The 27,798-nt window shown below is 37.7% G+C and overlaps 1 protein-coding gene across 4 annotated transcripts in view; it reads left to right on the forward strand.

Moving 5' to 3' along the window:
- TOP2B (DNA topoisomerase II beta) overlaps nucleotides 1-27,798 on the forward strand; it is a 61,531-nt gene that overhangs the window by 30,256 nt on the left and 3,477 nt on the right. Inside the window, exons 11-33 of one of the 4 annotated variants that reach the window (XM_084216008.1) lie at nucleotides 698-836; nucleotides 4,005-4,162; nucleotides 4,871-4,996; nucleotides 5,653-5,763; nucleotides 5,845-5,950; nucleotides 6,135-6,244; nucleotides 10,627-10,719; nucleotides 10,814-10,928; nucleotides 13,778-13,899; nucleotides 14,687-14,835; nucleotides 15,422-15,653; nucleotides 17,059-17,193; nucleotides 17,627-17,827; nucleotides 19,478-19,673; nucleotides 19,831-19,922; nucleotides 21,066-21,221; nucleotides 21,351-21,434; nucleotides 22,359-22,556; nucleotides 22,895-23,039; nucleotides 24,289-24,447; nucleotides 25,243-25,450; nucleotides 25,953-26,035; nucleotides 26,347-26,457. In XM_084216008.1, coding sequence (XP_084072134.1) covers nucleotides 698-836; nucleotides 4,005-4,162; nucleotides 4,871-4,996; nucleotides 5,653-5,763; nucleotides 5,845-5,950; nucleotides 6,135-6,244; nucleotides 10,627-10,719; nucleotides 10,814-10,928; nucleotides 13,778-13,899; nucleotides 14,687-14,835; nucleotides 15,422-15,653; nucleotides 17,059-17,193; nucleotides 17,627-17,827; nucleotides 19,478-19,673; nucleotides 19,831-19,922; nucleotides 21,066-21,221; nucleotides 21,351-21,434; nucleotides 22,359-22,556; nucleotides 22,895-23,039; nucleotides 24,289-24,447; nucleotides 25,243-25,450; nucleotides 25,953-26,035; nucleotides 26,347-26,457 — 3,229 coding nt within the window. The remainder of the gene's footprint in view (nucleotides 1-697; nucleotides 837-4,004; nucleotides 4,163-4,870; nucleotides 4,997-5,652; nucleotides 5,764-5,844; nucleotides 5,951-6,134; nucleotides 6,245-10,626; nucleotides 10,720-10,813; nucleotides 10,929-13,777; nucleotides 13,900-14,686; nucleotides 14,836-15,421; nucleotides 15,654-17,058; nucleotides 17,194-17,626; nucleotides 17,828-19,477; nucleotides 19,674-19,830; nucleotides 19,923-21,065; nucleotides 21,222-21,350; nucleotides 21,435-22,358; nucleotides 22,557-22,894; nucleotides 23,040-24,288; nucleotides 24,448-25,242; nucleotides 25,451-25,952; nucleotides 26,036-26,346; nucleotides 26,458-27,798) is intronic. The other 3 variants (XM_084216009.1, XM_084216010.1, XM_084216011.1) reach the window with 3 other exon arrangements.

The following is a 27,798-nucleotide window of genomic DNA, read 5'->3' on the forward strand; positions in this document are numbered from 1 at the left end:
CATCAGCAGGTTTGATTTATAGTGTTTTTAATATTCCCAGAAGTAAACATTGATTTCCAGATGCATTAAATATGCAGCACAATCTCAACAATGAATGCTGTATTATAGGGGATAATTAAAAGCCAAAGCTCATAGTGTTTTGCTCCATCTGTGTTTTCTTTTGATGTGAAACAAAACCTAAAGCAGTTTTAGTTTAGAAAATATACGATATGCTATTTTTGCTGCAGATGTGTTTCTAAAATTGGTATCATATTCTCAAGTGATTGGTAGAAAGCTCATTCTCAAATAGTTTTGATTGTCTTTCAGCCATTTTCAGTCATTTCCAAAGAAAATTTAAATGGTCATAAATATCCCATAAGGCTGCTTTTTGCTGTCAAAATCCAGGAAACAAGTGCTTAGTTCCTAAAATATCTCAACACATCAACTACACAGCATAGGACATCCTCTTGTTAGGTCCCCTTTGCTCTTTCTATCAGTTATAGAAGTAGTGAAAAAGGAAACTCTTTTTGTGTTGTGTTTTAGTTATATGTGCATAAAGTGCTAAATACTAAGGTGCGTGTTAATCCCTGGACCTTTCATAGGTTTTTAAAATTTAGAGGACCTTAGAAATAATGTTAATGATTTAAAACTGAGATGTAAGAACCTGCTATCTGAAGCTTTATTTTTCTCATCCACAATTCTGATTTGTTGCTTGTAGGCCTCTAACTGTGGTATCATAGAGAGTATTTTGAATTGGGTCAAATTTAAGGCACAAACTCAACTGAACAAAAAATGTTCTTCAGTGAAACACAGTAAAATCAAGGGCATTCCAAAACTGGATGATGCTAATGATGCTGGTAAGAGGACTTACTTTTAATTTCTTTACTGTTTCATAAATTCTTCACAGACATGCTAATTTGAAACCTGACTTTTATTTATCATCCTCCTGTGTTTTTTAATAAAAATCATCTGTTTTTCTAAGCTTTCTAGAGCTAGAATGGAAACATGATGGTGAGTTTGGTGTCAGGAATGCTGTCTTTAGGGTAGAGAATTAATAACACTGAACAAAAGTGGCAGTCTGGGTTGGTATTGGAAGAGTGTGTATCTTCTAATTGTGGTTTCCTGCTAAATGGTGGTACCAATATGCCATTTTGGAGGTGACTGGTCTTCTTGACCTTTCTGATATAGAAAGATCAGAATCTTTGTAGGTCAGAAGGTATAATAAGTAAATCACATAGTGTGCAGACCTGAGGGAATGGCTCAAAAGACTTATTTCATTAGACTTTAAATGCCATTAGGTAACTGTCTGGGAATACAGGGCAAGCTGGCAATCTCTGCTGGCTTGCTTCCTTAGCACAGATAAGGGATCAGGATCAGCTGGCAGTCTTTGTGCCCATAGCAATGGGATAGGAGTTGTGGAATGATCTGAGGGGCACACATGGCTAAAGAGCTTGAAATGTTGTCAATCTGTGTTATTGTTAGTTGATTTTTAATACATTCTCACATTAAACAAAGGTAGAGAAATTGCAGTGAAGTATGTGGGTGGGCTGAGTAGGTAAAAGAATGGAACACTAAGAAAGAGGCTTGGTTTTGGTTGGGCTTTTTGGTTAGTTTGGGGGTTTTTTTGGTGCTTCGATGTTCAAGCCAAAGATGACTTGATTAGATGATGGTTCTGTCTAATTTTTCTCCCTTTCTTTTTGGTTCCTTGGTTATTAGTTTTTTAATTGAGTTTTCTTCAGTATTTAATTACTTTTTAATTTATTCAGATGTCATATTTTGCCTCAAAAGTTGATAATCGCATCTACTCTAGTATTTTGCCTGTGGAATTTTCACTCCTCATTCAGATATATGTTCCTGATACTCTTCTTGCCAATAAGATTCTGTGCTTGAAGAAATTATGTATTTTCATGGATATCAAGCCTAGTACTCCTAACTCATATAATGAATGATTTTGGACACACTTTTTTGGTAGTTTTGTTAGCTTTGCTTTGGAGATCAGGCTTCAAAATCACTTCTTACTCTTTTTTTTTTTTGACGGGGGGTGAGTGGAATGGAGAATCTCTAACAAGGGAGCTAATAAAATATTCTATTGGTTTTCATCCTAAAAGTTCCTCAACTAAAAAGGCATATAGGGATTCATTTGGGCTGAACACTCATGCTTAAAGCTTTGCATGACTTGAATGCCTGTTACCCAGGTATTTCTCTGATGCCTAATTATTGTTTCATGTTGAGGGAACTCTGCGTCTCCTGAGAAGGCTTAGCCAGGTATTGGTTTGTTGAAGATGTGGAATCAACTGGATTTTTGACACTGAAGGCATTGCACGTTCAGGGTGGACACCCAGGAAGTGGAGCAAGGAGAGAACAGTCTCTGGCCACAAACCCCTCTGACTTTAGTTACTCTTGTGGTTTTTAGATTTTTGTCTTTACTTTAAGAGTGAGTTTGAAGCCAAGGTCCAGCATCCACAGGTCTCTTGTGTGCCTGATACCCTGAATGTTTTAATCATTGCCAGTTAATGCTAAAGTGTAGCAGAGATGTGTATATGTAGAGTGATGCATGTGCTTCCGATTTCCTCCCCCTCCTCTGTCAAGAAAGGGTTCTATACCTGGTTATTCTTGCCATCTTGAACACCTATACATAGTTCTGTGGCTTGTTGGGGGAGAAGTGGTAGAAATCAAAACAAAAATTATGAGTATAGGATTGTAAGGGAGCAGCTAGATTACTAAATCAGGTGAAGCATAAAAGCATTTTTTGAACCTGTCAGTTCATGTAGTTTTGTCTTGGAGTTCTTTAGAGCTGTGCTCAGGAAAATACCTGGCATATTGTATTTCCGTGACATTAATTGCTACTGATTACATCCATTCCAGAAGAAAGTGAACTTGGATGACATTCACATGTGTTTTCTGCAGTTCATTTATGAAAAATATTGGCTTTTATAGACTCTAAAACAGCAGACTGATGTTTTTCTAGGAATTTGGAGTCCACCTTGCTGGTAGGTAGTCACTGCCAGTGTGAAAAACTGCCTTAGATTATATTAAGTCACACATCTTGATTCAGAAAACTAAAGGTGCTGAATGCAAGTTCTGTGTAATAGGAAGTATGGGGTGGTCTTTATCTACCAGGTAAAGGCAAATTACTCCACACATTTTAAATACCACTATATTCAGAAATACCTTATTATCAGTAGGTGAGACTCAACCAGCTTGAAGTTTTTCTGGCGTCTTTCCTACCATAGGCCTTGATAAAATAGCAAAGCTACTTAATGAGCGTTTGCACTGTAGCAGAAGGGTGGGTTCCTTTTCAGCCTGCTTGTTATTTAGAACATCTACTCAACTGCTACAGTTGCAATAGGCAGAACATAAATGTCATTCCAGTTTTGAGCACACAGGCACTGAAATGCTGTGTGTCTTGTAGAATCCAAATTACATTGTTAGTAAAGATTTGTTTTTCTGTCTGAGAAATTTGTGAGGTATAAGAAGTGCAAATGTTCTCATCGTTTGAGCTTTTCTCACAAATTTTTCTACAGTTGTCTGGCTTTAGGTGATAGACAATTAAAAGGGAAAACCACAAAAATGGAATTTAACAATTTGCTATTTAAAATATACTGTGAGGAAAGTGAAAATGCAGAATGGGAAATAACTCCTGTATGTAACTCAGACATGCATAATGTATGTGTGTAAGAAATTTGCAGCTAGCAAACTGAAATGGTGAAGGTAGAGAAGCAGTCTGTCTTTTTTGTGCAGATGTGTGGGAACCATTATATAAGATGTACCACCATTGCATCCCATTTTGCCTATTTTGCTCCTTGTCCATAGCAATCCATAGTGTCCTTCTAAGGGCAAGGATACTCACTGATGTGCAGTTTTAGTGGTATGGAAGGCCATCCATAAGAAGAGAAATTCAGCCTACTTAAATTAACTGATGAGAGGAAATTACCTGTAGAGTAGAAAGAATTCAACTGCATTTCTTTTGTTTGAGTTACGCTTTCTGTTTTTTTGCCTTCCCTCTACTTCTTCCTGGGCTGCAGGTGGCAAACATTCCTTGGACTGCACGTTGATATTAACAGAAGGAGACTCAGCCAAATCTTTAGCTGTCTCTGGCCTAGGTGTTATTGGTAGAGATAGATATGGAGTCTTCCCACTCAGGGGCAAAATTCTCAATGTCCGAGAAGCTTCTCACAAACAGGTGTGTAGTTTTGTCCTTTCCTTTTTGCTGACAAATGGATGTCCTCCTGTTTATTCTTGATTTCTAGATTTACATCTTCATATTTTAATTTTTTCATGGAAGTTTTGTGACTGAGAGTTCATAAAGTACCAGCTATTTTGAAGCCTGGGATAAGCCTGTAAATATTAACTATTTCAGTGCAGTACTGTGATGATAAGGTTAATTTCTTCGCAAGTGGAAGGAAATCTTGCTAGTACTCGTATTCACATTTCACATGAGTACCTAAAGCCCCTAAAACTTTGTATTCTCTCCATTACTATGTGATTTCATGGACTCACAACTTGAGTCAGCAGCCAGCAGCATTATCCCATCATATTGCTCCTGCTGCCATTCAGAATTTGTCTGTAATAAGAGGTGTGCTGCAGATGCCCATAAGAACAGTGGACAAAGAAGGCAGCTTTGTCAGATGACTTTTTGTTACACATTCAGTTTTCTCCCAGCCTTCCTGATCCAAAGTGCTCTGGCTGTAGAGGAGAAAGAGTGGTGCAGTCTTGAAAATTTGACAGTACAGAAGAAATCATTACAAGTGCAAATGCTTCAAGGGGTGGGAATAAAAAGCATATGAAGTTGAGGTCAGGGTGCATTGAAAAAAATAGCTACAAATCAAGATTGGGATGTTTTTGAATCTCTGCTTTTTACACTGGCTTGAAAATAACTTTTTTGGTACAGATTATGGAAAATGCAGAAATCAACAACATCATCAAAATAGTTGGATTACAATACAAGAAAAGCTATGAAGATCCAGAATCTCTGAAAAGCTTGAGATATGGAAAAATTATGATCATGACAGATCAGGTAAGTCTGAAATTCGCAGGTTTTAATCTGCAAAGCTTCTTCCAATGTGTTTTGCTGCAATTTTGTAGGTTCTGAGGTTTCTTTAAGTGATTAATTTATCTGTGTTGTTTTGGTTGCTCTAAATGTACAGCTGAACTTCGCTGCAGAAAATAGCAAGGAGCCAAAGTAATAATAAAAACATGCTATTGATAATTACAAAATATGTTGAAAGTAAGGACGAAAGTAGACAGTAAATGAGCAAGTCAGGTAGAAACAAGAATGTAGGCAATTATTTTTGGAGAATCTCATGATTGAACTATCAAGCATCTTGCCACCAATGAGAACTGTGGCTGGGTTTGGCTTTTCTCCACAAAAACTCAACTCTGTGGTGTCTGGGAGAGCTGTCTAGCTCTCAGCAAAAACATGCCACAGGCAGAGAAACCTTGAACAGCAACCATGTACTTGGCTTGGAAGAGCTTTTTCATAGCTCAGTGACCTCCCCAGGTGGTTATTTCATACCCGGGTCCGGTTTGGAATCCAAATTAAAACCAACTGTTCCTTTCTATGCTTTCTGTCATCAGACATTGTGTTGATGTATTCAGGCCAGTGAGTGGGTTTTTTTGGTGGTTTGGGGAATCTGATGCAAGATTGCTTCATGTTTTCATGTTCTGATTCAGGATCAGGATGGATCTCACATAAAGGGCTTGTTGATCAACTTTATTCATCACAATTGGCCATCACTGTTGAAACATGGTTTTCTTGAGGAATTCATCACCCCTATTGTGAAGGTATGGGTTCTGTTATTGAGATTTTATGGATTACTTGCAGCACAACAGAAATGTTGATTTTGTTTGTTTGTTTTTTCAAAGGCAAGCAAAAATAAGCAAGAACTTTCATTCTACAGTATTCCTGAATTTGATGAGTGGAAAAAGCACATGGAAAATCATAAAGCATGGAAGATAAAATACTACAAAGGTTTGTTTAAAAACAAATATGTGAACGCTATGAATAAATAATAATAAACGGTGCCATGAAGTTTTATTATAGCTTTTCATGGTGGTATCTTACATAGTGATTTTATCATATTCCTAGTAAAATAAAAGGGATAAAATAATAAAACTTAAATTTTGAATATTGAGTAAATCTTTTTATTGTACAGGATTGGGTACCAGCACTGCTAAAGAAGCAAAAGAGTATTTTGCAGACATGGAAAGACATCGGATTTTGTTTCGATATGCTGGGCCTGAGGATGATGCTGCCATTACACTGGTAAGAATTCACAAAAGTGCTTCTATATGATGTGTTTTATTTTTAATTTGGTGCTGAAAATGGCTCATGAGGAAGTCCTGACAGGGCTTGTTTTGGTTTTGGGGTTTTTTTAGTACCTGAATATAGCAGTTTCGGAAGCTGGGCAGAAACACTGATTAAGTGTAGTGGTTTTGGTTCACCAATGGCTCATTTCCTGGCCAATGCACCCGTTAGTGAAGTGGGCCAAATGCCAGTGCACCCACTAGAATTATTTACTCATTTTCTGCTGTGAGATAAGGATTAGGAACAGAGCAAACCAGGCTGAAACTTTTAAAGGGTATAAAGAAAACTTTATTAACAGAATTAAAAGAAAAATAATAAGAAAATCAGAATAAACCTTCTGCCAGGAGAAGAACACTTCTCCTGCCCCCACACCCTGTTTTCTTTCCCACTGACAACGTAAAGAGACAAAACCTGGGGCTTTCAGTCAGTTTGCCACCTCTAAAATAGTCTTTCTTTAGTTCTCTTAGGGAGAGGAGTCTCTCTTGCCCTGCCATGGAGACTTCTCCACAAGAAACAGTTCTCTCATGGCTTCAGTGTCACAGTGAATCAGCAGCTGCCCAGAAATCTGCAGTTGTGAAGTACCTCCCATGTTTTGGTAGTTTTTTTCCCATAACTACTATCATAGGTAATTTCAACTTATTAGGGTACAATTTTAAGGATGAGATTTTTCTAGTAGAGAAAAAAAAGTTATCATCTTCTTTAATCTCTGGGAGCAGAGATTTCCTTCCTCTATCCCTGGGGCAAGGTTTCTCATCTCTCTCATCTTTCTCAGTTCAGGCTTCTCATTGGATCACAGCAACTGCAACATCTGCTTATTTCAACTCTGGTGCTTCTGCTCATGGCTACAGTTAGAATGCTACAGCCCCTCAATGCATTCTATGAGTTACAGGGAAAAAACAAAGTCTGATATATCAATTATATCGTCACCATAGCCTTACAAGAGAATTTCAGCTCAAAACTAAGGCTTCTCCTCCCATCTAGAATTTGACTCCTTCACTCACCTCAGTGTCCCGTGTTTTCTTCACGTGTCTTCACCCTGTTTTCTTGATTCAGGAGAGAATTGGTGTTTCTAGGTTCGTTTTTTCTCAAGCTTTATCAGTTGAAACAGTTCTTGTAGAGTTCTGCAGGGCTGAAAGGTTGATCTCATGCAGGCTCTGCATCGGGGCAATCGCTCACCATGCCCCTCCGTTGGTCGCTGCCCCTCCGTTGGTCGTGCGGTCTCTGCCAACACCGTGCGAGTTACGCTGGCTGCTGGTGCCACCCCGCACCTTCTCTTCGTGCTGGACACCAAAAAAACATCAAAAGGAAAAGCTGCTGCTGCTGCTTTTGTCCTTCTGTCCGTAGCTTGGCTGGCTAAAAGCAGCTAAGTGAGCGAAGTTCATTGTGAACCATGCTGAGATAGCTGCAGCCGCACCGATTTTGGCCAAGCAGTCCCAGCCACGTGGCCACTCCCAGCCTCAGGGCTGGCTGCGGGGCCACTCCCGGCCTGGTCCGGGCTGCGTGGTGGCTCCTGGCGGTGGGATGGCCCTCAGCAGCATAGCCCAGTGGTGCTGCCGGAGGAAGAGAAAAACGGACCGACAGGCCCTGCTGGGAAGGGGCCCGGCCAGGACGGGGCCCCGGGGGCTTTCCCAAGCAGGGAGCAGCGCCACAGCAGAGCCCGGCCCAGCCCCACCAGGCCGCGAGGGCCGCACAGGGCCGGGCCAGGCAGCGCCCAGTTACCTGTTCCAAGGTTGGATGCCAGAGAGCTTTCCCTGGGCCTTGTTGATTTTTAAATGTGGATCTGACAGAGGTGTGTTCAGCTTTGTTGAGTGGTTTAACACGGTGTCAATATTCGAAACTAGCCGGCTGGTTGGTTATGCCAGGCCAGAAGGAAGCTGCCAAGGCCTCCGCAGGGAACCACTTCTGCAGCTTGTGGACTCCCTCCCCAGCTAAAAATCAAACTCTCTTGAACCACAACACTGAAAGAAATAGTGTGGGCAGAGAAAGAATCTTTTGGAAAATGCTTTAAATTCTGGAATAAGCTTAATCCACACCACAAAATGAGCTCTGCCTTCTGCTTTTAGATTTGATAATTATGTGTGGTGTGAATATCAAGAAACGTTGCAGTCAGAATTGCTTTTAAAGACAGAACGTACAAAAAAGTACTCTGAGGGGTTTTTATTTGTTTGGGCAATAGAGCCAAAACAAATGATGTTTCATTTCTACTTGTCTGTATTGTGTTTCTGAGCAAGCAAGATCAGATAAATATTGTTTATTCATTGAAGATCTGTCAGTGTGTCATATATGTATTCATGCATGTGCTCTACATATTTGAATTTGAAGTTCTGTAAATTATTGGAATAATTACCACATCACACCGCAACAGTAAATATTTGTGTGTAGGAAAATACTTCTGTGCCAAAGAAAGCTTGTGGAAGGGTAAAGTATAAACTATCTGGAACAAAGCAGTTTTCTCAAGAAATATTTCAACTTTTGTCTGCTTTACTTTGCTATTTTAATTCTAGGTGACATTAGTGAGAAAAAAGGGTAAGAGAGAAAAAAAAGAAAATGGAAAAATACCTATCTTAGCCAAAACAACTTTTTTCCTATCCTGTGGGTACTGTGAAATGTGTGGTTTTACTAACAGAATTCTGATCTCTATTTCTGCAAAGAGACCTCCATACACAGACTGGTGTATGAGGTCATGTAACCAGTTACGGCTGCTCCTCGCTGTTACCTAAAATAGTGTTCTGTCAGTCTGGGAGGAAGCTGTTCACCTCTGCTACACCTCAGCAGCTACCAGCTAGTGCTGGAGCTTTGTACAGAAGCTTCCCTTACATTTTCACCTGCATTCCCTCAGCTGATCACTGGAATCCCAGCCCCAAGTTTACCTCTGGGTGGTATGTGATTTACGGGCCCTGCCAGACCTCATGATAGCTAAAATCTAGGAAAGCAAAAATTCTTTCACAGAGCAACTTCTTCACCATTCTGAAGAACTCTTTTGCTAGTAAATGAAGTATTAGAAGAGCAGTTTTAAGTGGAGAAACGAAAAAAAAAAAATCCCCTTTTTATTCTATTGAAGAATAAATATTTGAGAACAGCTCTTAATTCCATTCATTCTATTTTTATTCTATTGAAATAATTTTTATGGTCATCCAGCTCTTGGTCATTTGTCACTTCAGTGGTCTAGAAAAGGTATAGATAAACTGAAAGAAGCCAGAAGAAAATTCTAAGAATTTAGTACTGTTTTTTATGAAGGCCTGATCTTAAATTTTAAGATACCTGGCACTGTGAATTATCAAGCTTTGTTCACAAGGGAAGTCTGATGCAGAACAGGCTGATATGGCTTAGGTCCTTTCTCAGAAACTAAGTTACATTTAATATTTATTATGTAGCATCTTGGTCTCCAGGGGATTGACATGACTCATTGACCTCTTTTGGAGTGCTCCTTTGAAAAACATGGTGCTGTTGAGTGTGTTCTTATGCAGGAAGAGTGGTTGAAATAAGGTCATGAGAAAGTTTCTATATGTTACTCCCTGAGAAAAAAAGGCAGTACCTTAGCAGCTCTCAGAATTTCCCCAAAGTAGTCAAAATCTTGTTTAAACCACATATTCAGTTTTTATGACTTTTTCTCTTTTTGGGGGAAGAAACTCACTGGAGGGGAACTCTGTTTCTGTAACACCACGAAGTCAGAACATTCCTGTGTCCTTTTGTAGTGATAATTGGTTGCTGGAAAGTGATGCCTTGCCATCATGAAGGCTGAGGCCGTCAGTCAGCTGGCCCAAACTCTGGCTTAGGCCTTTTGTGCAGTGTCAATTCTGTCAGGTTGTCAATTTTCATTAGAGGACTAGGGATGGCCAGTCAGGAACAGCTGCAAGTTATTGACAGAGCAAAAAGGGCATGGGGAGGGCAAGAGGGAAATATTTTTTCTAATACCTTCACTTGATTGTCTTGATGAGAGCTGGTTACAGCTCAGTCTAAATGATGAATCCAACCTTAAAGCTCTGTGGGGAAAGACCTTCACACCTGTGTGTCAAAGCACAACTCAGATGTGAAGAAGGGAAGAAGAATGATAAAATTTGTCTAAATGTGTGCAGATTTCAGGAAAACAATATAAATTTAAATTGCAAACAGTGAGAGATCTGTCATTTCAAAAAACCTTGTGCAAAACTTGTCTGAAAAGTCGTGTACTTTTAGTGCTTCTCAAATGTAAACGTTAGTTATATGGATTAGCTTGTCCAAATAAGCCTTATTGAATACTTGATTAGAAAGTGCAATATACTTAAAATTCTGACTGAAATAACATACATTTGCACAAACATTTATATGCTGATACTTTAGTGTACTTGGAATCTTTCCAGGCCTTCAGTAAAAAGAAGATTGATGACCGAAAAGAATGGTTAACAAATTTCATGGAAGACAGGCGACAGCGTCGACTACATGGCCTTCCCGAGGTTAGTCCTAAATAATAGCAATAAATCTGCCAGGTGAGATTTAAATGTAATGTAGTTTTTGTATTGAATGAATATTGTGTGTGGTTTTTTTCAGCAATTTTTATATGGTACAGCAACAAAACATTTGACTTACAATGATTTCATTAACAAGGAGTTGATCCTTTTCTCAAATTCAGACAACGAGAGATCTATCCCTTCCCTTGTTGATGGTAAGCTGATAATTCATTATCATTTTTTTTGAAATATTTCTGTTTATTGATGGCTTTTAGAGCTGTGATTGGCAGTGGAACCAATGCATTCAAGTAGAGAACATATGAACTTCCATGCATGCATTTGTTATCATTTTGTATATCAGTGGTATCTTGGGTGCTTTAGGAAGAGCAGTGCCAGGGGGTCAAGGGAGGTGCAGCCCTGGTGAGGCCACATCTGCTGTGTCCAGTTTTGGGCTCCTCAGTACAAGAGAGACATGGAGCTCCTAGAGCAGGTTCAGTGAAGGGTTGTGAAGATGATTAAGGGTCTGGACATCTCTCTTATGAGGAAAGGCTGAAGGAGCTGAACCTGTTCAGTCTCAAGAGATGATGGATGCCCTTATTAATGTGTGCAAGTATCTAAAGGGGAGGTGTCAAGAAGATGGATCCAGGATCTTCTCAGTGATGCCAAACAATAGGACAAGAGGCAGTGGACAGTAATGCACAGGAAGTTCCACCTGAACATGAGGAAGAACTTCTTCAGTATGCAGTGACTGCACACTGGAACAGATTGCCCAGAGAGGGTGTGGAGTCTCCTCAGTGGAGATATTTGAGAGAGACACCATATCCTGTGCAATGTGCTCTAGGATGATTCTGCCTGGGGAGGTTGGACCAGATGAGCTGCTGTGGTCCCTTCCAACCTGAACAATTTTGTGATTTGTGTGCTAAGGAATTGCCATGTTTCTTTTGTGAGGAAGCTGAAGCCGTTGCTGTGCAGGCTTTTTACTTAACCAGATCTATTCCCTAGGCCCTACTAGTGCTTTGTTTCTGCTCATACCATCAGAGAAAGCAAGTCTCTTAAGTGCTTATGATAATTAACATTCAAGTCAGCAGCTGAGTGCAGATGAAGATGCAAATGTTTTCTCCCCTCAGTCTTGCACCACAGGCAATGCTCTAGTGTTTACTGACCTGTAATCTTGCTAGGCTTCTGTCAGTCAGGTTTACTAACCCTCCCCTTGCAATAGCATGTACATTAAAAGGAGCAGTTGTACTGCACTACAGCTTCATTTGTAAAACTGTCTGCAGACAGCGTGAGCAGGAATTTCTGCCCATGTCATTGTCTGTATGCACAAGCTTACTATGATCAGGAAAAAGGCCTTGAGACTTCAAGGAGGGGTGAAGTGCATTTATCTCCAGTTCCCAGTACATTTTATAGTGGAGCTGGTCAGCCTTCTTAACACTACATAGTGATACCAAAATATTCATGCAGCAAGAGCTTTTTGTATTTTGCATGAAAGAGAGGGATCATTCAGGGGGTAGGGGCAGTAAGATTCCCAGTAAGATGGATCCCCAATTTTGATGAAACTGAGTTAGGTATACAGATACACACCTAGGGAACCAAAGGATGTCAGTCTCTGTTTCAGCTTCTCCAGACTTACTTCCTCCCATATCTGGGTACTTACAAGCTGTATGTTTCAAGAGATCATTGCTCCTTACAACATACTGTACCCAGACTGCCTTCTCAGAAACAGCAGAATGATTTTGCTGGAACTTTAAATATTTAAGAATGAACTTGAAGTGGACTGTTTCTACAGAAATGTAAGAAAATAAGGGAACGTAGTTATTTATATATTTGTGTGTGTCTATGTGTATATGTAACAATGTAGGTGTATGTATAATACTACAAATATTATATATAATTCCTATGAGGAATTATAGTTCCTAATTCCTGTTATATATAATTCCTATATAATTCCTGTTTCTATCAACTTTGGCTGTAATTCTGCATTCTGGGCATGGATATATGAATTGCACAGGAGGTGTAGTGCTCTAGCAATCGTTTTTGTCCTTTAGCATCATCAGGTGATATATGACAGGCTAGCCTGGTGGCAAATCTCAGAAAAAATAATGAAGAGGAAGAACATTTTGACTATCTCTTCACAGCTGGTAGTTAGAATTTTTGCTGCTTGGTGATTCTCCTTTGTAAGGGAAGTCCTTTAAGTCTGTTGTATTCCACAGAGTGCTGGTAGAAAAACATAATGCAGAGCCAATGTAAAAAAGTTTGCATATTACATATTTGAATGAAATGGAAATTGAAAAATTGAAGTCAGTCTCTTTTTTTTTTTTTTTCTTCCTTCCAGCTTTTATATTTGACCCACTGTACTAATGGTAGCATTAAACAATATTTTAGTGCATTTTAGAATTGTGAATTAAAACACTGGCTAGCTCAATAAGCATGATCTGGAACTGGTTATCAAGTTCTGGATAACATGCAGGAAATACAAGGCAATCCCTTCCACACAGCTGTTGTTCCTAAAGTGTGCCTAAGCAATGAAAATAAACATTTTCAGAAGATCAGAGACTGTTTTCTTTCTTAAAACTTTAAAAGATCTCAAGAGGATAACATTTTTGGTATTGAATTTTAATACGTATTTGAGAATTTCACACAAGAAGCAATTTCAGAGTTCTGTGAAATACATGTAAGCTGCAGTTACAGCTGTCATTGTTGAATTTGTGCTGATATTCTTAGGAAAAAGATTTTGTTGAGTAGAATGGAAAGAATTCTCAACTTGTGGAAGTTGCACATTTAGGATCAAGGTGCACTTTATTAGAATGACGGATGCTATATAATTGGCTGAAAAGGATGTGTTTCTACTTTTTTGGTAATTTTTTTGAGTTTGGTAAAATATTTTGAATTACTTAAAAAAATTATATATTTATTATTTTATTGATATTCCAGTGTAAATTTGCTTCTATTCAATGTTTAGACTTCTTTTGAGAGATTAGAAATGATAATAAGGCAAAACAAGTTTATAACTTTAAAACATTTGCTTGCGTATGTGTTGAAAATGTGTTATTCTTCTCAATAGGTCTGAAACCAGGGCAACGCAAGGTTCTGTTCACTTGCTTTAAGAGAAATGATAAACGTGAAGTAAAGGTTGCTCAGCTGGCTGGTTCTGTGGCTGAAATGTCAGCTTATCACCATGGGGAGGTGAGTATGGAGGATGGGGAAGTTGTAAGGACTTTTAGCCTATGTAAAATACTAGGTAAATGTTTCTGCTATTAAAATTGCAAACTATTGACTATAATTCTACTAATCACAGGTGTGCTTTTAAAGGAAATGAACCACACTGTATGTAACTTAGCGAGACCGCATATTTCCTTTCTTTCCAAGTGTTGATGCACAGTTTTATCCCAAATAAGTTGTGGGTATAATAGTAAAATAGTACAAAATAGTAGATAACTAATTACCTAAACAACTTCTAGATTCTGAAATCATAGGAATATAGGAACTATGTTCTAGGACAATTTTTGTCTGAAACAAGAAACACAGTATTTTAAGGGAAGAAGCCAAGACTCTGTTCTTCAAAAACTTATTACAGTGTCAAAGCAAAGATTTTTTTCTAGCTCCTGTGCTGTTTTTATTTATCTGAAATATTAGCAAGAGTGGCCATATTAACAACCCCATCCATCCCTTCTCTTCTCCCTTTAAAAGCCATGAGTAGTGGTTTGTGCATGCAGGTGTGGTCAGTTTATGTCCCTTTACTTCCCCCAGAGAAGTGCTTTAGAAGAAATTGAGCAGCTCAGGGGTTTTCATAAGCACTGAATATGTATTCCCAGCAGCCCTTGTAATAGGTTACAACAGTCCTTTCTCAGGGAGACTGCTTTCTTAAAAATTTAATTCAGGTTAGTCACACAATTTTGGGCCATTAAAAATAGATTTTGCTGGCTGATTTGCTGTCTCATACTTCTTACTATGAATATGTATTTTCTTGCAGCAAGCATTAATGATGACTATAGTCAACTTGGCTCAGAACTTTGTTGGAAGTAACAATGTGAATCTGCTACAACCTATTGGTCAGTTTGGCACCAGGCTTCATGGTGGAAAGGATGCTGCCAGCCCTCGCTATATTTTCACCATGTTAAGGTAAACTGTTCATGTCAAGCTAAATGCATACTTTTAAATAGCCTTCTTATGAAACTCATCCTTTCACAGCACTCCTTTTTTTGGGGGTGGTGGGGGAGAGAAATGGAGAAAGATTGTAATATTTCGATAGAAGCTCATATTTTGCTTTGGATCTCTTTAAGCGCGGTTTTGAACATCTGTAACATTTTGCTACTCCTACAGTTAAGTAAGGAAATTTTGCAACTCTCTGGATGCTGTGTTGCTTTATTACTGAGTGCCCCCATGTCACACTGAGCTGTGTGTTCTGAAAGCTTCATGGAATGATATTTTGTAGATGCTAAATGTCAGTAGTTGCTAGTGTACCAGGTACATGTGTTTCTGTGAAGGAAACAAACTTCATCTATTATGAACACACTCTTCCATTGGGAAGAACTTCGTTATCTCAGGGGATGTGTACATTGGATTTTCAGCTTCAGAATGGCAGAGAGAGAAAGGTGTGCGAAAAATCTGCAAACAGATCATATCTGGGCCCAAGGGCTGTTAAAGCAAAATGTTCTTTATTTACTGGATTTGAGGTTAAATGGTTTTCTTTTTTTTCTTTTTAAAGCCCTTTAGCAAGGCTACTTTTTCCATCAGTGGATGACAACTTGCTTAAATTCCTGTATGATGACAACCAACGTGTAGAGCCTGAATGGTATATTCCCATCATTCCCATGGTCTTAGTAAACGGAGCTGAAGGAATTGGCACTGGCTGGGCATGCAAACTTCCAAACTATGATACCAGAGAGATTGTAAACAATGTCAGACGAATGCTGGATGGCCTAGATCCCCACCCAATGGTAAAAATAATAGTATATACTGGTATTTTATATATGTGTACTTACAAAATAAATTCCTGTCTCTCTAGAACTTCTTTAGTATTGGAGAATCTGAGTTGGTTTGTCCCAGTAATTTTATGTAGAAGCTTTACTTGACTGTTGGAATGAGGTTGGGGAAGTTAACTTTGAAGCAAAAACATTACTATTTGTATTTTTAGCAATTGTTTTACTGGACTTTTTGTTCAGTCTGCTGACTGTTACAAGCCTTGCAGGGTAGTTGTGACATAGCAGTAGAGTAAAAAGTTGCATCACTCTTCCTTTTTGAAGGTATTAATCAAGTATCTTCAGCTAAAGTTAACATTTCCTTTCTCTTGTCTGAATTGTTCTCTGTTTTATATACCTGTAGGCAGAGGAAAAGATATTGCTGCTGTTCAAGGAAATCAGCAACTGCTGAAGTGCATTTAGCTTCGGTTTTGTCAAAATTTTAGAAGTCCCAGAAGTGGTGTGAAAAAAATTGGGCAGGAAGAGAATACCTGTGTGAACCCATAATATCTGTGACCAGGAGATGAAATACAGTTGATGTAACCTTAATTTTACAACTGATGAACATTGCTGCTTGGCTGTGTTTACTAAGCCATAGAAGCAGAAACATCTTTTCTTCCCTATTTAGATCACAGTTCACTGAGTGTGCAATATCAATTTTCAAGACATAGTGACTTTCCTTTTTCAAATTCTTGGGAATAATGAGATTTTTTTTTTAAATTAATGCAATCTATTGCCCTTCCTTTAGGACTCCTAGGCCTTCTGTGTAGTCTCACAGTCAATTGAAGCTCACTGTGCTTGAAAGAGGCAGTTCTGCCTCCATCTAGCTCCTTTCTGTATGCTGGTATGTGTTTGTGTCAAGCTGGATAAGGAAATCAATCCTGTTAAAAAAAATTCCTCAGCCTGTTAGTTACAATTTGACCTGGATGGGTCCACTATCTTTGCCAAACAGCACAAAAATGAAAAAATGGTTAGGGGAGGTAGCACCACTTCTGTAAACTTAGTGTGGGGTGTTAATCTGTTTTCTGTTGTGCCTTAATTGTGCTTAGAGTTTTCTTTAAGAAAGAGGAAGAAAAAACCAAACCAAAGAATCAAAACAAAACCCCACCACCTCACTGGGTTCAGCTGCATCTTCTTAACAATTTTTCTAATCTGTGGACAGTAGGATAATTGGTCCTATCACTAGCATGTGTGTATTCTGTTTTTTCTGTAGTATTTTTCCTAAGACCTCAGATTTTCAGTCTGAGAGGTTTGGTGATGGGTCAGGGCAATATAGTGATAAGTGTATGGAGTATGGAAAAGAAATATTTTTTTGACATTTTATTATAAAAATAATTTTTTATCTTTTTAAAGATTACCACTTTGATGGTTTTTCCAATTTCAGCTTCCAAACTACAAAAACTTCAAAGGAACCATTCAGGAACTTGGTCAAAATCAGTATGTAGTGAGTGGTGAAATATTTGTCGTCGACAGGAACACAGTAGAGATTACAGAGCTTCCTGTAAGGACGTGGACCCAGGTAAGTAATAGTGAAATACATTTTAATATAAACAAAAACCAGTGAAGAATTCATCATTAAATTATTTAATCCTACATCTGTGTGAATTTCTAATACAATTTCTGATTATACATATATGGAAGGGAGCATGGTTTCATTCTCCTGTGTGCTTTTGTAGAAGATGGTTCTCTGTTTGTGCCATCAGCTGTCCATGCTACAGAGAACACCTGCTTCTCATGCTTAATCCACTTTACAGGAGGCTTTTCTGTCCTGGTTTCTGCCTCTTATGTTTGTGCTACTCTTGGCCTGCATTTCGCAGGTTATACTGGTCCTGTAAGTTGTAACTGGTAACCAGATGTAATGCACAGAGCTTTGAAAGTTTATGTTGTTCATTTGGTTTGCAGTTTTAAGGCATTTCAAGTGGTTCTGGTTTTTACTGCCCTATTTTCAACAGGTGTACAAAGAACAGGTTCTAGAACCTATGTTGAATGGGACCGAAAAAACTCCAGCATTAATTTCTGACTATAAGGAATACCACACTGATACAACTGTGAAATTTGTTGTGAAAATGACAGAAGAAAAACTTGCACAGGCAGAAGCTGCTGGATTGCACAAAGTCTTTAAGCTTCAAACAAGTCTTACTTGTAATTCTATGGTAACTTTTTCATGTTTGACTATTAGAATCCCTACTGCTGCTTGTTGTAAAATCAAATGTTTTTGTAGTATGCTTTGGTTCTTGGTATTGAATAGTGCATTGTGTATTTGAAATTGTCTCAATAGTAGAAAACTGTAGTGATGACCAATACTAACTCAATATGAATAAGTGAATCCATTTTATGATGAGTCTTTCAAATAAGACAGGCCTGGGGTGTTTGCCTTCCTGTCACTGAAAATCTCCTGTGCAGTGAACCAAAAGTGGTTAATGTAAAGTAGATCATACAAATAACTTTCTGCCATATTATAATTAGATTTGAGTTTTAAACTTGAGACAAATTGCATTTTCAAAATTGCACTTTCTGCAGGACTGTTACTTCTCTAATATGAATTAAATGATCCAATGTTTCCACCAGCATAAATCAAATTTTAGGTGGTAAGGTATAGCAAACACTGTTCTTAAGCTGATGAAGACATTATAATAGTGCTGTTAATTACTAAGAATATGAATAAATATACATGTCTGTCTATTCTGAGAGGAATTTAAATGTAATTTAAGTTAATTCCTGGAAAGATTTCCAAACATCCTGTCTTTACAGATACTGAAAAAACAGTTCTGGTTTTTTTTATGGCAGATGCTACTTTCAGATATTATCACAAAACACAAATATGATTATTGTTGCTATTGCTGTGTTTATCAAAAGCTATGTGAAAACAGGTTAAAAATAAATTAACGACCATAGAATTGGAAAAGGAAACTGGCCTTGCTCAATTAATTTTCTAGATTGTACTTGAAAAGCCAATCTACCAGATCAGGGTGATGGTATTTCTCACATGTTTAAACAACTGTAGGAACTACTGTGAGAATCTGTTGTCAGTTTTACATTTCACAGATTACTAAATGTTTTGCAGCTGAATTCTTGCATTTCCTGCCTGCCAAAATAAATAATAAATTGTAAGGGATGCCTTCTGTACCTGTGTGGGAATTAATCTGCCCTAGTGTAAGAACCTTAAAAAGTTATGTGAGCTTGGCCATTGTCCCCCAGCTCCCAAACAGCTATTTTGGATAGATGACTTATCCCCTAGAGGGGTTTATTTCCTTCAGTTGACTATGGAGGGCACCGAGGGTGACTAGTTCACCTATAAATGTCTAAACTGGAGATGTCAGAAGCCAGACAGGATTGATTCCACCTATCAAGTAAAAATGATTTCTTACTTTGTGCTTGGACTTGAAGGATGGTAGTTTTCGCAGCTGAAAAGTTACAGATTTCACAGCTGAATTGAAAGATTATTAAGGATTACTGAGCTTTGCAACTGTTATATTAAATAGTTGTGAATCATCAGTTGCCGCTGAAGTTGTGATTTAATATGTAGATAAAAATAGTCATTCAAGTGAATTCAGGCTTATTACTCTATATAGCTGTCTTTTTATTTGATTGTACTGCCATAAATCTCATCCTAAATCTCCTTGTGACTAAAAATAAAGGCCATCCAGCTCTGTGCTGCGTAGCTCCAAAGTGAGGTTTGAGTTCACGCTCAGGCACCACTTTTTGTACGGTGCTTTTATCATGCAGTAGAACTGAACACTTACACAAGAGCTAACAAAGTTTGAGTCACACAGCCTCTCTCAAGTCTATCCTGTATTTTCTAGGTGCTGTTTGATCACATGGGGTGCTTAAAGAAGTATGAAACTGTGCAGGACATCTTGAAGGAGTTCTTTGATCTGCGGTTACATTATTACAGCCTGCGCAAGGAGTGGCTTGTGGGAATGCTGGGTGCAGAGTCCACCAAGCTGAACAACCAAGCTCGTTTCATCCTGGAGAAGATACAAGGAAAAATTACCATTGGTGAGTAAACAGAAATTAGATTTGTTAACAGTGGGGGGGAGATCTGGAAACTATTTAAGTGTAGTAAAAAATACTTACATGCACGATTTTCACTACACTGACTTTCCTTCTTTTTTTTTTTTTCCTCGCCTCCTCTGTGTTTGTGTGTATCTTGTAGAGAACAGATCAAAAAGAGATTTGATTCAGATGTTGGTCCAGAGAGGTTATGAATCTGATCCAGTAAAAGCCTGGAAAGAAGCACAGGAAAAGGTAATAATCTAGATATTGTTGATGTGGTTACTGTTATAAATGATATTGCTTGTTTTCTGTCTACTACTGTCTAACTTTATTTATAACACACACATAACACTTTAAAAACATTATTCATTACTCCTTATTGGCTTCCATTTAAAAAAAAAACATTGAACTTACACAAAAATAAAGTGACGTAATACTGGTATTGTATATGGATAATGGTTAGAAGAAAACTAGATAGTACCAGTCTAAAAATGAGATTGCAGAGGACTGAATTTCTTAACGTACCCAAATCAAAATTAGCGACTTGATTTCTGACTGGCTGATACAGAAAGTGCTGCATCAGTTATCCCACACATACAACTAATTAATAAATGTAATTATTTCTACATAACTTATTAATTGTTTTTTCTGTAAAGAAACATGAATATTATAAGGCCATGAATTTTAAAGTTATTGTAGTAAATTTGACCATGACTTTGACCTATATTTGTTTCTGCTTTTTTTAAAACCAACCAGTTTTTATTGTTCCAAAAGAGAGATGTGACGAGTTTAATTTCAAAGTTACATCTCCATTACTATGGGCAGATGGAACTGCTTTGAAAAGCAGCTTTGAATTTCTGTCACCCATCCCTTTTCTGTATCTTTGCCACTGTTTTAGCTATTTGTTTTCATTTCACATTTGTTTTGTATTTTTAATACTGTATTTTAACTCTATGGAATGATTTTTATTTTAAAACAAAACCGTTATTTAGAGAAATTTTTATCTACTCAAACCCCAGTTTGCACATTTGGGGCTTTGATACCAGCTGTTATTCAAAGGACTGTGCTCATTTTCTAAAGGAACAGATATCTATGAATACCCACAGGGCAAATGTCTCAGCCCTGAGAGATGGGTGGGACAGCACCAGTATCTGCAGCCAGCAGCATACAAGGCTCTAGCACAGGTTCAATTTGTTTTGTTAATTCAAATTATTAAATAATCAGCTCTAGAAGGTCACAGGAACACGGCCTTTTGGAAGGGTCCAGAATATGTTCAGGTTATTGAATCTTTGAGGACACACCTTGCTACTCTGTGATGGTGCTTTGGAGCAGTGTCACAGTTCATGCACACAGCTAAGATCACTAATACTTGTAATTGGGAATGTTTCACCTCAGGCAGCAGAAGAGGAGGACTCCCAGAATGCAAATGATGATGCTTCCTCTGCTTCTGGTCCAGCCTCTGGCCCTGACTTTAACTACATTTTGAACATGTCCCTGTGGTCACTCACAAAAGAGAAGGTGGAAGAGTTGATCAAGCAGAGAGATTCCAAGGTTGGTCCACCTGGAAGGCTTGTTCTGAAATGGCACAGTAAATGCTGATGTACTTGTTGGGAATGTTTAGTTTTCAGTGGCATTTGCTTTATTTGTGCTTACATTCTCTATACTACTTTGATGTTTTAGGAGAGAGAACTAAATGATCTTAAAAGGAAATCTCCTTCAGACCTCTGGAAAGAAGATCTAGCAGCCTTTGTTGAAGAGCTTGAAGTATGTTTTACTTTATATATATTTCTAAACAATGAAATTAATATTAATTTAATTAAAAATACTAACTGAATAAAAAAGAATTAATATTTAAGAAAAATAATACATTTAAAATACTACATTTTGAATAAAAAATGCATTCATTTCACAATATAATGGTAACTGGGAAATCAGTATTGCATGTCTGTGTTCTTAGTCGTGTTTCTCAGGGATTGTTTCTTGCATCTATCCAATTTGATGTTTTTTCCAAGTCAGTGATATTAAAAGAAAAATAACCAGGAGAAAGTTAGTTTTTAGATGACACAAAAACCTGTGAGTAGCAACTGGCTATGGTAATAATCACAGTAGTTCTACATGACCAAATTTTTTGTGAGGCAGAAAGTAGTACCAAATTCAGAACTGTACATTCAGGAATTAAGTGTGTAGACTATAAATACTATATGAGGGGTCCTTAGTTTGCCTCATCAGTAATTCTGGAAAAAAGATTAAGTCCCTTTGGTGAATAACCTGCTGAACCTCAGTTTTCCGTGTTTCTTGAAAAGGGCTGGTGCAGTCTTTTGAAGTGACACACTTCAAAACTAAATGTTTAAGTTAAATGCTGAAATAATGGAAATTTACAATAGTACCAGACACATACTTGTGAAATAAAACTTGAGAGAAGAAAGATTGTTCAGTGTTACAGTGTCCAAAAGTTTGTGTTTATTCTTGAATAAAAGACTAGTTTTTAGCTCTACAGGGTCATGAATTCACCAGGATTAAGTGGACACTCTTATAGAACTGAAAATCGTGTTCCAATGCAAGTGAGAATTCAGGGGAGCCTTATGCTCTATGTAAAAAGGAGCTGAATCTTAAATAATCATCATGTTCCCCTTTGTCCTCTTTAAAAAATAATGTGTGTCCCCACTCCTGCCTCCCCTTGTTTGTTAGAAAGTAGAAGCACAGGAAAGAGAAGATGTTCTGGCTGGCATGGTTGGCAAACCAATAAAAGGCAAAGTTGGGAAACCCAAGATGAAGAAACTCCAGCTGGAAGAGACCATGCCATCACCATTTGGCAGAAGAATAGTTCCACAGATTACATCTGCCATGAAGGCTGATGCCAGCAGGAAATTGCTGAAAAAGAAAAAGGTAAACCAAAATGACTGCTGCAGTTAAATTATTTATTATTTAGCTGGTGTATTTTTCTACTCCAGTAGCATAAATCTAAATTGCCAGATCATCAGTGGCGCTGTATTTGCACTGTTTTGCTGACCTAATGCATTAGAAATTTGTATTGGATTTCTTTTACATTTGCAAACCTCTTGAGACTGCTTATTGTTCAGGTATTTTTATTGAGATAACTTCTTTCCAAGACTATTCAACAAATGTTGATATACTAATCTACCTTCATTTTTTATCATCTGAAAAACTGTTCCAGGTCAGTCTTGAAATATAAAGGTGTAAATAATTTTATTTTGTAATTTTAGGGTGAAACTGATTCTCTAGCAATAAAAATGGAATTTGATGAAGAGTTTGGTGGTGTGCCAGCTGAGGGTGGTGGGGATGACTCACTGAATGCATCAGCTGCAGCAGCTAAAACCCCTAAACCCAAGAGAGAGAAGAAGGAGCCTGGTAAGACCCTTGCACAGCCATAGTTCACCTTAGTTGAGTGTTTACTGGGCATGAAATGCATTTTTAATAGTGTGAGAAGGGAAATACAGCACAGTAATCACTATTTCATCTGGTTTTCTTCCCTAAAATGAAATATTTGAAAGCACTCTGAAATTTCTTTGTGTAAGCTACTCTCCTGGGGGTGATGGATCTTACATTTTCTACATTTGAATTGTGGGGGCAGGGGGGTCCTAAATCTTCAAATTTGTGTATAGAAAAATAGATTATTTTTGCATAATGAGTCTAATTCCTTGCAAACTGAAATGTCTAGTTTGAGTGCTCTTTGATATTGAAGGACAGGGCAGTCACCTTCAGCCCCTCAGTCTGAGTAATAGTATAGATTGTAGGACTTTATTAAATAAATGTATTTTTCTATTGACATATTCAGTCATTCTGACTTTCAGAAAATTGTGGGTGCTATGGCTTGTCAGGCGACCAACATTCACTTCCCCATTTCCTCTGTTAGTGGGAATTTATTATTGCTTTTTGAGGAATACACAGTAACAGGGAGGCAGCAGCAAACAAAAGAAAGCTGGAGACAGAAGAGAAGGTTTAAGTATGAGGGAGTTTATTTTTTCAGAAAAAAGGAAAAAAAAAGTGGTTGCACAAATAATTATTCTGAGATAAGATCTGGGTTTAATTATTCAGGGGATTATCCGGCCTGAGTAGATTCACTGAGTACAGTTATGACTGACTTGTCTACTTGCAGCTCAAATCTCCCACAGTCACTGTTGAGCCAGGGCAAATTAGCCCAGCTTGCCCTGAGCTTGCCCTGCAATTGGCTGACCACATTTATACCCCCTCCCCACAATAGGATATCCTCTACTTTCCGTGTTTGTTTTATTTTTCCAATAACTGTTTCTGGTCATGTTCCCCGAATAATGGAAAACTGCACATTCTTTTCCTGTAAAACTCTAGCAACCTTTAGAGAAACACAAGTTTGATGGCAAAACTTAAAATTAGAGACTTCATGTTTTTCAGTCCTAAAACAAATTTCTTTGGCAGCGGTCAGTCAGGTTCTGTGTGAAATAATTTCATGTTAAATCTTCCTTCAGGGAGGAAAAAACCATTTACAACGTTTAGGGGAGAAGAAAATTTACAATGTTTAAAGAACTTCTTAAGATAAAAATTTATGCTAAATTTGTAAACAATTAGAAAAGATGAAAATATTTTTTAACCTGACTGTAGTAAATCCTTTCACTTTTGGCAGGTGCCAGGGTAAGAAGGACACCATCATCTACAAAATCCAGTGCAAAAAAAGTGAAGAAACGAAACCCATGGTCAGATGATGAATCCAAGTCTGAAAGTGATTTAGAAGAAAATGAGCCTGTGATTATTCCAAGAGACTCTCTGCTTAGGAGAGCTGCAGGTACCCAAGATTTTGTGAATTGTGTATTGTGACTGAAAGTTTCAACTATAAACCCACATCTTCCTTTGACCATAGGACTTCCCTTAGGAGTTTATTACCTACCAGGTAACGTGCATTACGTTTTCTTCACTGTGTGAAGAATACTCTTAATGTCAAGATCAGGAATTTCTTATGAAAGATTTTGTAATTTGGATCAGAAATCTTGTCCCCTATTCTAAGTACTGGAATAGAAATTGCTCACTAAACTAGTGAATTATAGAAGAAACAGACAAGAGGATATTCTTACAAACAAAAAAATTACTCTGATACAATTATACTGCCAAATAAGGCCTACCAGGCAAGTAAAAAATTATCAGAAAAAAGTCTGAACACTCCCTGAAAACCAGGACTGAAAGTTTGGAAAATATATAAGTATGTGATGATTTGAAAAAACCCCACAGAGTTTCTGAAAAATTAGGAAGAATGTTCAAATGGTGGATTCAAGAAAGCTTCACTTTTAAGTGAAGGATTCTCATTCCTTAGAAGTACTGATGCACAATGTCTCCATAATGCCTTTAGCTGAAGGTGTCTGGGCAAGCCACAAAGGTGTTGGATGTTTGCTGACATCTAAATTATTTTTTATTCTTTTCAGCCCTTTATTCTTCCAGGCTGAAACAAATTTATTATCACCACTCTTTCGTCTTGTGTACTCTGAGGCAGGGATTGTTCACTGACTTCCACTTTGATTTGTATATGTATCTGTATTATATAACATGAAAAACTCTCCTGAATTGTGTACATGTGTGATTTTCTCAGCTGAGAGGCCCAAGTACACTTTTGACTTCTCAGAAGAAGAAGATGATGCAGACGATGATGATGATGCCAACAATAACAACGATTTGGATGAGCTCAAAGTAAAAGCCTCTCCAGTTACAAATGACAGAGAGGATGAGTTTGTTCCCTCAGACAGTTTAGAAAAAGATGAGTATGACTTCTCCCCAGCCAAATCAAAGCCATCTCCAGAGTAAGTACTGTAACTTGGTAGGATTTTTTTATTAATAACTTTTTCAATGCAAAAGTGTCTGAACAAAACTGAGAAACATCAGCCTGTTATTGCTCTACATACATCATGAAAAATAAACTGTGGAGGAATTCAAGTGTATGTTATCTCAGCCTTGCAACTGACCTATGCAGGGGTGCATAAAAGAATAATATAATAATATATAAAAATAGTTATGATACACTGTCTGTAATATTATCTGTTAAACTATGTTTTTAAAGGTTCTCTGTTTTCTGTCTTTTGCCAGTCTGGTATAGAGAACTATTGAAAAAAAATGTAATTCTATTGATTTTAAATGCCTGGAGTTCTTGACTGGATGTCAGTTTGAGGGGTTTGACTGCTGTTGGAAATGTTAAAACAGGATTTAAATTTTGCATGGATATTATGATGTCCACGTACTTCAGTATGTGCTTAATGTAACTCATATAATTCCTTTTTTTTTTTTTTTTTTTTTTTTGCTTGTAAGTAGAAAAACATCTCAAGCCAAGAAAAATCAAGATTTTGGGAACATCTTCTCTTTTCCATCTTACTCTCAGAAGACAGATGATGGTGAGATTGTTTTCACAGTTCCGTTTAACTTCTATAGCAACTATTAATGGGATGTTTTGGGGAGTGGTATGTACAAACTTCACAGAGTAGTTGCAGTAGAAGGATGTCCACATCCTCCCTCTTTATAAAGAGGGAAAGTGAAAGAAGTTCTGATCTTTAGAGGAACAAAGCTTATATCATAGGTAAGGAAGTCACAGTGTAGCTGTAGTATCACAAACACTTATTGAGATTAATTTTTACTGTAATTAATATTGATGTAATTAATATATGCCATGAATGGATTTTATTCTAAACTTACTATGTGATTGTAGATACAACAAAATTGGACAGTGATGATGAGGATTCTGCTCCTGTTTTCTCATCATCTTTTGCCCCAAAACAAACAGAGAAAATTCCAAGTAAAACAGTAGCTGCTAAAAAGGGTACGTATAGAATTGGCCTGGAAGCCAGTCCTTTTATTTCAAAGTTATCATCTTCACCTTTTCATTGTCTCTTCAGCCTTCAAAGTGGGAACTGCTTTCATTTATTTTGAGCTCTGGGAAATTCAGCAACAGGGTATGAACATTCTCCAGGTCCTTAATAATATTAATTTATTTCTTTCCACTAGCTACTTTGTAGTGTCAGAACTTTGTACCTTCCATGTCCGGAGGTGGTGTTCAGCCTTCAAATAGTTTAACTAATGGGAGGTTTTTAGCTTCAGGGGTTAAGTAAAGTGGAGCATGACACCAGGAGGTGTGGAATATCCCTTGGTTCAGTTGGAGGCAGCTGTCTAGACTGTCCCCTCACAACTCCTTGTGCACCCCCAGCTCCTTGCTGGTGTGATGGTGTGAGAAGCAAAAAAGGACTTGATTCAGTGTCAGCTGCAACAAAATATCCCTGCATTGTCAACATCATCTCCAGCCCTAATACAAAACACAGTCCCATACCACCAACATTGAAGAAAACAAACTCTGTCCCAGCCAAAATCAGCACAGAAGGCTATCACTTTTTCCTCTTGAAACAGAGTATGAGAGACTCTCCTCAGACTTCAGAGGTATAAATTCTTTCAGTTATTAGTCAGCTTTTAGAACTGTCATCTCGCATTTTTTTCCCTATGATACTGGGGCCTTTGTTTTTTTAAACTTCTTTTGACCAACTTGCAGCTGAACTTAATATTAATTCTTCTGTAAAAAAAGGTACCTCAAGGAGAATGACAAGAAAGTAGACAGTTAAAATAGTTAACTTATTCTCTTAAAAATGAGGAAAAAAAAGATGTTTTCTATTTTAGGCACCAGTGAACTGCAGCATCTTTTCACCCTTTCCCCCACTGCCTCCCTATTTCTAATCTATTTCTTGATGCATTGTGTCCACTCTAATTTGTTAACAGTTCAAATCAGTGAATGCCTGAATACTTCTCAAACACTTCCAGTTGTTTGTAGAGTTCTGTAGTACAGTAAGTAACGATTTGCATACAGAAATAGCTGATCTCTAATAGAGTAGTCTTTTATATTGAATTTCTGTACTGCAGCAAATGGAAGAGTGAACTCTGTATGCAGTAGCCAGGCATGGATACAATTTAACGTTCAATCTTTCTCCCTCTGTTGTTTGAGGGTCTGGATGTAAGTGAATTGTCATTAGCCTAACTTGAAACCTTAAAATAGAGCTGTGACCTATTTCTGAGTTTCTGATTAATCTGTACACACACAAAATAGGTACAAACCGGCTCTCTTGCAAGCAAAAGTTAAATTTTTGCCTTCTGACTAGCCTTAGGGGCACGCTCCTTC

This window comes from Fringilla coelebs (genome assembly GCF_963513975.1).
Source record: "Fringilla coelebs genome assembly, chromosome: 1".
Taxonomy (NCBI): Eukaryota; Metazoa; Chordata; class Aves; order Passeriformes; family Fringillidae; genus Fringilla; species Fringilla coelebs.